This window comes from Haemaphysalis longicornis, unplaced genomic scaffold (genome assembly GCF_048455015.1).
Source record: "Haemaphysalis longicornis isolate Haplotype H1 unplaced genomic scaffold, Haemaphysalis longicornis Haplotype H1 scaffold_10, whole genome shotgun sequence".
NCBI lineage: Eukaryota > Metazoa > Arthropoda > Arachnida > Ixodida > Ixodidae > Haemaphysalis > Haemaphysalis longicornis.
Window position 1 is genome coordinate 70,133,060 of NW_027526204.1, and position 12,775 is coordinate 70,145,834.

Consider the following 12,775-nt stretch of genomic DNA (forward strand, 5'->3'; position numbering starts at 1 on the left):
TAAATGGATTATTCTGGTATGGTAATGGCTACTGTACTGTGTTTGTTTCTGCATACGCGGATGGCGGAAATGGTGACGGGGGGGGGGCAGGGGGGGGGGCTCCCGCGGATTGCGATCTCGTAACAATAAGCTCGTTATAGGCGGGTTCGGCTATATCGAACTATTGGATATATCGAACTAATCTCAGTGCATATTGCCGTTCACTATAAACGGGTTTGACTGTACTTGGCTCAACGGGGCCCGGAATTTCTATTGGCTGCGCGTAACCAGAGCCTGATTACTAAATTCCCATTGGCTACGAACGAGGGTATGCGCCGGCTCTCGAACTGCTGTCGCGTCACAGGGACTGGGGTGGCCGCAACGCTATGAGGCGTTGTGCCAAAGATTACATGTTGAGGCCTAGCGTTAGCGCGTAGCACAGACTTAAGTTCCGTTTTGAGGCGGGTTTGCAATCGGATCAGGCCAATCTGTTATACTGCCGTCGTGTGGCCGAGATTTGGCGTAATGACAAGATAATTTTCTGGGGAATGTCCATGCTTAGATGAGGATGCGCACCGGACGTAACTCCGTGGTGCTGGTAGTTGCCTTGTAGCTTGCAGACCAAGTTCATGGTCATTGTCATCGGTCGAGATGTATGCATAGGCCGGGATCCAAAAAAGGGACGTTTGTGTGCCCCCGTCCGGCTGCTTTGTTGCTGAACACACAGGGCGACCTCAGAAGTTTTCTCTGATGACTTCAAGTGGCGTGATACGCTGATCATGTCCGTGGCTTTCGTCTTGTGCCTCTACCATTGGTCTACCGTCTCTAGCTACCATGCAGCTCGTTGGGCGGCTATTAGCTCGGTCACCTCGAGTGTCGTCTCGTGGAAAAATGTATTGCGCATTTTCCATCGCACGATGGACCCACGAAGGCAGCGTCCCTACATCCCGTAATTCTGTGGACCGAATTGCCTGCAAAACTCTCATAACCATGTTGTGATCATCAGCTGTAGTCACTACAGCCTTGAAGGCCTGTGCGGTAAGGGACATATAGGGGTGCTCACCAGCACTGTCCGCGGTTCTCACAGGTTCTTGTAGCTCGAGGTGCTGCTTTATTACGGCAAAGTCCTGTTTTTTTTATAGGCGGTGCTGCTGCTCTCAACGCCTGCCGGAAGTGAAGTCGGCAAAGGTGGTTATACCAACCTCCACTTCGTCTATTCCAAAGTGAGCACGCGTCCGGGCCTAGGATAGTAGTCTCTCATAAATCACACCAGGGTAACGTGCATGCCCAATCTTTTTAGCTGTTTCACAACATCCGCTAGTACTGGCGGTATTTCCGCGATGCCGTCGGAAGCCAAGGAATGGATTGGATCTGTGTCCTACGGGACAGAAATACGGGTTCCTTCGACTGCTTGCTACCTTCATTGGTGGCGCGTTAGGTGCCACTGCCAGCGAGGACATTGACAACAAACTTTTGTCGCAGTCACTGAATTTATTGTAGTACTACGTTCTCTGTTACCGCGAAACTGTATATGTAAAATCGCCCCAGTTCTCTTTCCGGTGAAGCCGCTTTACTTGCCGCCGCCAGCGCTGCTTTCGCAAGTTTTATACAACTTGCCAGAATCGATGCTTCTTCCACCAGTTGTCCTTATGGGGGTGATGGGTGTTGTTCACTGGGAGGACGAAGAGCGGGAATTAAGGGAGCTTCGACGCGCGCAGTAGCGCGAATGGGCTTGGATACAACGGAAATGCACTGCAGCCACCACTGCTGCCGCCTCAAGCTCCACCTTGTTGAGCAGCTGCGAATCCCTCCCGAAGGAAGAGCAACTTGCCCACTTTGTACGCCGATGTGAGCCATTAATGATAATTAAATGTCATGGTGTCTCACATTACAGTGGCGATCCCGATAATGGCAGAGCGACAGTGGACTGGAAGAGGCGGAGTACGCGAAGGCCTTCTCCCGGTAATTTTCCCCAGCTGTGCAAAAGCCGTGTTCAAAATCCGTGCAATATTAATGTGCAAAGCTGTGCAAAATCCGTGTGCTTAGATATTAAAAGTTCTGTCTAGCTTTCTTCACACGCTAGATTATAAATTCACTATATGAAAATCCCACCATTGCAAAACCCACCGTAGCTTTTTTCTGTCTACTTCTTCAGGGGCTCGTGTAGTTACATTTTCCATGTTGTCGTTGCTGTACAGATTGAGGGGCTCCCAGAACGACATCTTGACAGGCGCCTTTCACGCCCAAGCACACGCACTACGCCGTTGGTTGTTTCGGCGTGCATGTGGGTGGGGTAAGGAAGGCGGGTTGGCGCAGGCAGGCTTCAAGCTGTAAACCTCGGCATATACTCGTTTTGCTTGGGGTAGAATTCAACGTGGACATCTCACAGCCCGACGCGTCCTTTCTGTTGTCCTCCGCCGCCTAGCTTTCTGTTGTCCTCCGCCGCCTAGCTTCCTTTCTATACGACACCGACACCTATACGACACGAAAATAACACCGACAGTCCCATGTTTGTAGGCTACAATAAAAACCGAAGTTTTTCCAAATTCTTTTCAGCTAATTAGCTAGAAAAAATGCTTAATTGCAAATTACAAGAAAACGTGTTTTGTATACTACACTAATTCCAATGCGCCCAGTTTCGCTGGACATACTTCCGAAAGAATGGAAGGGCCCTGATTTTTTCCTATTTGCACGCCTTTACTGATAATGCTATTTTTATTTGTCGCCTACGCTCGGCTGAATGCACATCCAGCTTTCTTGGTCAGCCTCTCGAAAGCGGATTTTCCTGTATGGTCATCCCCACCAACATCTTAGTAAATACCATCATCATCAAACAAGTTCCGAAACCATCATCGTCATCACTGCCAGCAAGTCAAGCCGCTGCCTGCGTCTAGTGTTCCCCTCGAGACCACGCCTGAGACCCTTGCAACGTCGGCCCTCGAAGACCTCTTCCAAGCCTGGATAGACTCTGCTATCCGAACCACCCCTTGGCTGCCTCTTAGCACAGAAGTTCAAAGCAAGAAGCTTCAGGCAACCCCAAGCCTATCGGAAATTTAGCCCCCCCACCGACTGTGCCGGCCCAGGTTCGTATTCTATGCTAAGATGCTTCCTAATACCCTATAGCACCAAACCGTCTCCTGAACTCGTTGAATTTGCATCATACGGTCTGTCGAGATCGTTCTTTAACCTGATCGTCATGCATATCGCCATTGTAGCAGAAATTGTGCTGGCTTATTCACTACACCTTCAAAAGGTGGTCTCTCCTGAAGCCGATCTACAGAAATTTTGCGCTCACGTTTCTTCTGGGTAAGCATAGGAGGCTCATACCGGCTGGACCTGTTTCTCGTACTGGTTATTGGTGAAACCGGAGCCCCGCATGCGCTCTGCGGGGAAGGGGGGGGGGGGGAGCGGAGGGGGTGACGTCTCCGGCCGAGAAATTGCGCGCAGACCTCGGAGGGCGGGAGTGGCTCCATCAGATTGACCTTTAGCATTTCGATAAAAAAAATGATAAACTCCGGCACGCTTCCACAATGGCTCCGGGACCTTCAATGGCATTCATTGTTGTCTTTGAGATGCGTAAGCTCAGAGTGACATGCAGCGCCGTCTGATTAGATGCCCAATAGTGAGGTCTGCTACCATGCTATGAGTCCGCGCTCCGGGTGCCCGAGATGAGCTATAGATTTAGGACTTTCCGCGCTGCCGGACCCGAGCCACGTGTTGGTCCTTGGCCACCTACGCTCGCGAGAACTTATAGTACGCGTGCAATCGACCAAGTGTACTTTGCACGACAGGAGTCAAAACACGTTTATTTAAAAATAATTTCTGTGCTTAGCTAAACTCTTTTTTTTTCGTCTGCCTAACACATATCATATCCAAAATTGGCAGGTCTTTTTTTTTCGTCTGCCTAACTCATACCATTTCCAAAATTGGCAGGTTGGCCTGGTCACAACTCACAAATACTTTCTTGGAAAAGTTATCATTTGTCAGCACAGCACTTGCACGTGTTTGCTAATACTCATACCTTCACACCTGGTACAAGCAGTAAAAATATGCTAATTTTGCCTCTCATAAACAAACATGCCAGGCGTTCTGGAGGTTCCTTTTGGTGCCGTGCACAACCTAGCTTCGGCAGAGCGAAAGGGAGGAACGCAGACAATGATAGAAAGCAGCAGAAGCGACGGTACATTGGATACACACATATTCATCACGTCCTGACCAGTCCCCGAATCATCCTTCGTCCATTTTATACACTTGCGGGGCAACAAAGATTAATGTTGCATAAATAAGAAGCCCAACCAGCGCATTCTCTCTAAAAAACACAGCCCTCACTCTCTGCTTTATGCTGGCAGGATGAGGCAGGGCGTGGAGAAGACGATGCGGGGAGGTAGACGCACGTCCATTCAGCCCCCGGCAACGTCCATCTCGGCTGCCTTGGTGAACGCCAAGTACGCCGGTCCCTGGAACAGCTCGATTCCGAGCAGCCTAAGGAATTTCGAGGCTGGCATATTGGACGCTCCAATCAACGCCGCCGCCAGCACGCAGGCCATCGTGGCAGAGGACAGGGAACGCCCGCTGCACCGGATGCCCCGCCGCCCCTGCGACACCGCGTACCCGGCAGTGCGAGGTCGCCCCGCAAGGTCGCCGTCACCCCACGGCGGTCCCGTAGCAGAGAAACGCAGGTAAGTGCAGAGGGAAGGTAACCACCTGCCGAACCATCTGATAAAATCGCTGTTAAATGGCTGCGAAGTCGCAACTGTCTCCTACATTTTATTTGCCACTCTTTAAAAGTCCTCGTATGTAGTCCTGCAGAATCAGGCGCGTAGCCAGGAATTTTTTTCGAGGGGGGGGGGGAGGAGGGGGCATCGACCAAAAGATGGGACGCCCAAGGCAGGGCTTCTTGCGCATTGTTTTCAAACGAAGCTTGAAATAACTGTCTTGGACGGGCGATTTGTGTATGCCAAACGCTAGCAGTAAAGCCCACCTTAAGGAGCTTAGATGATGATCATGACCTACATTCCCATTCGCCGGTCTATGGGTATGCCACAGGTGATTCATTCGTCAAGAGCAGGCGGTTATTCAAGCACGTGCTCTTGAGCGTAATCAAGAGTGTCCTCGTGATTGGTGCGCGGTCCCCGAAGTTTGTCAGGCGGAAGTGGAGGCCAATACTGGGTGTTTACTGTGAAGATTCGCGTGTTTTAGATTTTCCTTTAGGAATGGGATTAATAAGTTTTCTTGTCAGCTATGAAGTACAGTCGAGCACGATTTGAAGGTTATCCCGCCAACATCGAGCGGCCACGCGTGCCACCGTCCTACGGTTTCGTTTCGGAACCATGAAAATCAAGATTTCGCCCTCTTCTCCCCCTTGTTGGCTGTTCCATGCTACAACAATGCCCCGCATGACCTACTTGCCACCCTTTGACCTGCCACCCTTTGGGTTTCTAACTTTACATTCGTTGTTATCAAGCACAGATTTGGTTGCCTTTTGTCTACGCCGACGATAACGAAACTGACATGGAAGATTTGCTAAAGCTGGCGTTCTGTCTGCTTCATTTAAAAGTAACTTTCCCGGATAACCTTCGAATCGCAGTGGACTGCACGTGCGGCACATTCGTATTATATAGCGGCGAAGCTAGAAAGTGTGCGTCTTCGTCCTTAAGTAATCGCCTTTTTGTTATTTTGTATGCTAGTAACGTGAATTGTAAACTTACGCTTAGCAGAACACCTTATTGCACTGCTGTTGAATGTTGAGCTTGTTGCACGTTTCTTAAATTTCATTCTGTTTCTATCCGTTAAATCGAACGGGCATGGCTTCAGTAAAATTGCGGTTAAGCAAATACAGAAAGCTGATTCTAACCGAGAGGGAGGTCAAGGAAGCAATGGAATAAAGCGAAAAAGACGAAGTTCCGCAATAAAGAGACTTGTACAGTTTTGTTGATGTGGAGGTAATACAGGATGGGCAGAGCAGGGCTTTTCGTATAGCAGGAATTATGGAAGTGCAATAGTCAACGAAATGCGAAGTCGGTACAAAAATAAATATTTCAAGGATTGATAGTTGACTGAACAAAATACATTGACATGCTCTGTCATGTGATTATACTTTGTACCAGTGTAAACACAAGGAATGACACGCTAAAGTCCAGACCACATGTATGCCTATATGAGGCTTTTCGTGCTGTTCCGCCGTTTCCCGGCCGTGCTGTTCCGCTAGCGAAACAGCGGGACTGCCTCGATCGGCTCGCGGCAGGTTCCCGGCGCAGCTCGGTGTATCCGGCGCGAAATGCAGCCGGGCTGTATGTGTTGCCATGTACAGCATCTGGAGCGGGCACAGGGGTCAGACGTTGACGTAGCCCTTGTTTTCAGCTTTATGTGAGCAAGAATGTCCAGAAAACTACAGGTTCCGCGCCTGCAGGCGACTTCAGGCGGTTCTTCAGGCTACTTAAACCGCACCCTAGCCTGGCACGAAACATTTCAAGGGGGGGGGGGGGGTGGAGGAGGGGCACTGGGCTGGTGTGCCCCCCCCCCTCCCTGGCTACGCCCCTGTGCAGAATGAACAATTGCAGTGACCAAGTGTGCGAATTCGGCAAATGACGAAGCCGAATAGATGATTTGGCTTCAAAACTTCTCTGTGTTTGGACAACACGAGACCGTGAATGGTATTTTGCATAGAGCTATGTATACCTCCGCAGGTGCCTTTTATCATTTCAGTTGAATGCTCGGCCACTTCATTTATCCTATTTGCACACTATAGGCAATTCGAATATTCATTTTCTGGCATTGTGGCGGAGACGTCCAACGTGGACTTAGAGTGAATATTCTGATTCTTTGTAGGAAGTTAGCAATAAGATTGCCGCTATTGTTATTGAGACAAGCATGTTTCTACATGAATCAAAACAGCTGGGCGAATTTGTTTAATTTCATGTTACCAATGCGCAAAAAGACACATACTAAAAGACGGAGGTAAAAACACACAGGGCAACACTCACAAGTGAAATTTATTGTGAGAAGAAACATATACACCGTGTCGTCGCTTGTCACATATTGATACTATACATTGCATAACATGTTCTCGTCTAAATGCGCTACTTCCTGCAGGATTTTAAGAACCAGAGGTGTGTTTTGTCTTTATGACCCCCTTTTTTTCTCTATTCCATCTGATTCTCGCAGCAGTGCCAAATTCTGGCTGCACCTTGGAGTGGCCATTGTCCTGACGGTTTCCGTGGCTTTCATCGTCAACATGATGCTCGACACGGCAGACTCTGAGGGCAGCGAGCCGAGTCACAGCGTGCTGCCGAAGCAGCTGTCGAACCTTTCGACCAACCACTCCGGCATTTCCAATTCAAACGGCACTACTGCGGACAACGCCGAAGACACCACGCCGGCCAGGTCGACTGAAGTTACTGCAACCCGCAGACCGTGACGGTGCTCAAGAGGCCGACGGGGTATTCGGCCGGAGCAGTCGACAATGCGTCTAGCGGCCTCATCAACGCAGAGCAAAACCCCGGGAACGCGAGTTCCGGCTCGGATGACTGGGCCGCGCAAGAGGTGCTAGGAATAACTTCGCAAGGCTTAGTGCGTGGAGAGGGAAGGTCAGACACCGAGGGACCCGCGGAGTTGTGGAATCTAACTGTGCTTTCGTCTTCAATGACAACAGACACGTACTCGAACCAGACGACGATGAAAGTAGACGAAGAGTCTAACAGTGGTAACGATAACAAAGTGTCGAGCGCACAGCGCATAACGCAGGCGGCACAATCTTCGCAACACATAGATGCGAAGAAAACGGTAGGAATTTCGCCCCCGTTTGCAGAGCGCGTGACTGCACAACGAAGTGGCCGCGGCAACCGGGACGGCGTACGGCATCCTTTGGCTACCGCCGATGGTGGGCTCAGGTTACCGGAAATGTAAATATGTCGTCTCTCTCTGGTGGAACTTGACCTCTGAACGACGGCAGGTGAACGTGTTCTTGGGGGAATATCTGCCTGAAGGCGAGATTTCGCTGACTACGACATCTAGATTCGGAAAAAAACCGTGCATGAAGTGGTGAATAAACGGCGATCTTCCGTGCACGCACTTACATAACCATTTGGGATGCGGTCTCCAGAGCGTAGGGATTTGTTCTGTCTCCATGGGTCGATGCTCACAAAGAACAACCATGAACTAAGGTGGCATTCGTTGTATTACCATCGTCCTGGCTAAGTTTCACACATATTGGTAAGTATATGGCAAAACGACGGGGTTGTGAGCTAGTGTGCCGTGGAAAAACCTTGTCTGTGAGCAGAACCTCCCAGCGCTTTACTCGCAACAGCAGGCCATTGCTCTTTGATGCGCATCATTCATTCTCATGTTTCTGCAGCTGCATGCATTTGGCACGGCGGACAATGAACGGTAGCCACGGTGCCGATCAGACGCACAGCGCCATCCTGCTTTTCGGAAACATGGACATGCAGATGTAATCTCTCAAGTCTATGGTTACACTGGGATTGTGCGTAGCAAACCCGTCGTTTAGGTGCTGGGAAATTCAAATGTCGGTATTTCTGCACCAGATAGGGGGGTTCCCGAGGACGGTCTGTTCTGGAGGCGTATGCTTTGCTACATCACGCTATATGGAAAGCAATATGCCGCCGCTATATGCCGCCGCCGGCGCCGCTTTCCCAAGCTTTATACCCCTTGCCAAAATTTGTGTGTTTGAGTGTTGATGTGTGAGTGAGAGTTCTTTTCATATATTTTCATCACCCCTTCACCCCCATTTGGTGTAGCAAGTCGGACGCCCAGCCTGGCAGACCTCACTTGCACATTTAAGATGTTTCTCTCTCTCTATCTCTCTCTTCCACCAGTTGCCCTATTAATTCGCTATTGGAGTGATGGGGTCGTTCGCTGGAAAGACGAAGAGCGGGAATTTACGGAGCTTCGATGCACGCAGAGGGGCGAATAGATTTGGATACAACGGAAAGCCGCTGCTGTAGAACGTGCAGCCACCACTGCTGCCGCCTCAAGCTCCACCTTGCTGAGTACCTGGGAATCCCTCCCGAAGAAAGAGCAAGTTGCCCACTTTGAACGCAGATGTGAGCCAATAATGACAATATATTGTCGTGGTGTCTCACATTCCAGTGGCGACGTGGTCAGTCCCGCTAAAAGGAGTGCGAGAGTGGACTGGAAGAGGAGAAAGACGAAAGCCTTCTGTCGGTGCTTTTGCCCAACCTGTGTCACCATTTTTGACAATCCGTGTGCTTAGTTATTAAAAGTGCTGTGTAGTTTTATCTGCACGCGACATTATAAATTCACTATGTGAAAATCCCACCACAGCAAAAGCCACCGTAGCTTTTCTTCGGTCTACTTCTTCAGGGGCTCGTGTTGTGACGTTTTCCATTGTGTTGTTGCCGTACAGCTTGAGGGGCTCCCAGAACGACATTTTGACAGGCGTATTTCACGTCCAAGCACGCGCACATAACAGTTGGTCGTTTCTGCGTGCATGTGGGTGGGGTAAGGGACGCAGGCTGACGCAGGCTGACGCAGGCAGACGCAGGCAGGCTTCGAGCTGTAAACCTCGAAATGTGCTCATTCTGCTCGCGGTAGACTTCAACGTGGACATCTCCCAGCCCGGCGCGTCTTTACTATTGTCCTCCGCCACCTAGCGGTTTGGTTGGTGTGGTACACCGACACCTATACCACACGGAAATAACACCGACAGCCCCATGTTTGTATACGCTAGAACAAAAACCGTAGTTTTTCCAAATTCCACTCAGCTAATTAGCTACAAAAATGCTTAATTGCAAATTAAAAGCAAGCGTGTTTTGTTTCGTCCACTAATTACAATGCGCCCAGATTCGCTGGTCATGCTTCGGACAGACTGGTAGGGCACTGATTTTTTCCTATTTGTATACCTTTTAGTGATATTGCTTTTTTTATTTGTCGCCTAGGCTCGGCTGAATGCACATCCAGCTTTCTTGGTCAGTCCCTCGAAAACGGGTTTTTCTGTATGGAAATCCCCGTCATCATATTAGTAAATACCATCATCATCAAACAACAACCGAAACCATCATCATCATCAGTGTCAGCAAGGCAAGCCGCTTCCTGCGTCTCGTGCTCCTCTCGAGGACACGCCTGAGACCCTTGCAACGTCGACCCACGAAGACCTCTCCAGAGCCTGCATAGACTCTGCTGCCAGAGTAACCCCTTGGCTGCCTCTTATCGCCGAAGTTCAAAGCAAGAAGCTTCAGGCAACCCCGAGCTATCTGCAATTTATCACCCCCAGCGGCAGCGCCGGCCGGCCTAGGTTCGTATTCCGTGCTGAGGTGCTTCCTATTACCCTATAGCTCTAAACCTTCCCCTGAACTCGTTGAATTTGCTTCTTACTCTCTGCTGAGATTTTTCTGTACCAGCTGATCGCCATGCATATCGCCGTTGTAAGAGAAATTGTGCTGGCGTATGCACTACACCTTCAAATGGGGGTCTCTCCTTATGCCGCTCTATATAAATTTTGCGATCACGTTGCTTCTGGGTAAGCTTGGAGACTCATAACTGCTGGACCTCTTTCTCGTCCTGGTCATCGATGAAACCGGAGCCCCGCATGCACACTGCGTGCAAGGGGGGGGGGGGGGTGTGACGTCTTCGGCCGAGAAATCGCGCGCGGGCCTCGGAGTGGGAGTGTCTCCATCACATTGACCTTCACCATTTCGACAAAAAAATATGATAAACGGTTGCACGCTTCCGCAATGGTTCCAGAATCTTCAATGGCATTTTTTGTTGTTTGTGTGAGGCGTAAGCACTGATCTCCACTTAGTTGCTGGGTGGCGCTTCGCCGCTGTCGCGGCCGGGCGCACGCACGGCCACCAGAAGTTCAACGGCTCGTCCCAGAAGTCGGGCGTCTGCTACATTTCTCAACCGCTGATGAGCGTCCTCATTGGCGCGTGTTGGCATTTTGTTCTTACTTTATTGCATTTTGGCTATACACATAGCGTTCAAATCGCAACTTATGCTATAGCGAAACATGCGACGTTAATATGAAGCAGAATTTAATTGCGAAGGAGAACGAAAATGTCACTTGGGTCTTTGTTTGAGAGGACACGACGCAGCCCGAACGGGATTTATGTTAGCGAGTGGACTTTAGGATCCATGTTAAGATGCACGTCTTACAATAAATTAACAGTCAGGAAGAGACTTGTATTAGTCGACAACAATAAATTAACAGCCGTGAAAGGACTTGGATTATCCGAAAATCAACTAGCTAAGCGAGTTTGATATCAACACGGAGGAAGCTGCCTGAAACAGAAGAACCAATTTGAGGTTTGCTACGTGCCGACGAAAAAAAACCTGAAAATGACTGTGCGCAGCTTGCTCCTGTTTTACCTTTGAAGGTTAGTAAATCGAAACCCTTTACAATATGAATTTAAGCATATGTGTGTTCAGTAATTATACGACTAGCATCTTAGACAGCTATTATAGCATCATACATACCGCAGATAATTGCGTACCTAAAATTTAAGACGTCGCGCTTTGTAACGCAATGGAGATGTTTTTCCAATTACGTTTCATTGATTGGAGTACATAGTCTTCAGAGTACGTTTGCAAAACAATTCTTCCTCAACCACAGCTTTTCAAAGCTCTTTGTAGATTTTATTGTGCTCCGAGCTAATTTGTAGGGCGTCATTTTTAAAGCGACTCTGCAAATATACTACGAAAGAAGGTAGGGCCCATGCAGGTGATTTTAGTGTCTATATATAATAAACGTAGATTCAACTGCAGGGAAAGTTATACGAACGCGAAACGAGCGAACTCCGATGGCCGAACAGTATTTTTTTTCAGGGCCGCTATACCAAAATGCCGAGCCATGTCGTACTATACCTTTTCCAGATGCTTCGGGAAAGAAAACAACGTGGGTACGGTGTCAGGCTGCAGCCGAGTTCGTGCGCCCGTTCTGTCAAAACAGTTGTCAGTGAAGTGGTCACTACAGAGCCTGCTGCCTGGGGATGGATCCCATTTGTTCCTTCTTAAGTTTGCCACCCAACGCCGGTATATATCCGGCTTAGAGCGAAAGAATCTACGTAACAAGAGCAACAGCTTAAAAACCACACTGATATGACATTTGCGTTTCGCTCCGTATCACGCACGTCGTACAGAATTTTGTAATACCTCCAAGTGGAACGTCTTCCCAGACGACATTTCTGGTCTGCTCTTGCGGTTTACGGGGGAGGAAGCAGGCATTTTTGGGCGAATGCGGGCGAAACCAGCCCATACGTAGCATGCGCAATGCTGGAACGGCGGCCATTTGTGCGACTTCCGGGACGAGCACTGGAACTTCCGGCGGCCGCGCGCCGAAGAGCTCGAAGCGCCATCCAGCAACACTAGTGGAGATCAGTGGGCGTAAGCTCAGTGTGACTTCCAGCACCGTCTGATTAGATGGCCAATAGTGAGTTCTGTACCCACGCTATGAGTCCGCGCTCCGGCTACCCGAGATGAGCAATAGATGTACGACTGTTTCCGCGCTGCCGGGCCTGAACCACGTGTTGGTCCTTGGCCACCTACACTCGCGAGAACTTATAGTACGCGTGTGTCATGAGTAACCCCCTGAATGGGTATGTGCCGAAACCCCGAAGGTGTATGCGCCGAAACCTCCCAAGGAGTATGTGCCAGTGAAGAAGGTAAGAATTGTGGAAACAGGGAAATGAACATCGATACCAGAAGAGGAAGAAGGACGAGGCAAGCGTTGGGAGAAGGACGAAGACGAGAAGACCAGCTGACGCTCCTGGAACCGACCCCAGCGTGATCGGGCCCTGACGACGCCTCAGGCATACTGACT

General features: G+C 49.7%; 1 protein-coding gene across 1 annotated transcript; it reads left to right on the forward strand.

Annotated features, from left to right (window-relative positions):
• Positions 1–4,331: 4,331 nt before the first annotated feature.
• LOC144157780 (uncharacterized) lies at positions 4,332–8,088 on the forward strand. The gene is made up of 2 exons (XM_077688540.1): positions 4,332–4,658; positions 7,144–8,088. Exons 1-2 carry the CDS (start codon positions 4,354–4,356, stop codon positions 7,394–7,396), a joined length of 558 nt encoding a protein of 185 aa, XP_077544666.1. The 5' UTR covers positions 4,332–4,353; the 3' UTR covers positions 7,397–8,088.
• The last annotated feature ends 4,687 nt before the right edge of the window (positions 8,089–12,775 follow it).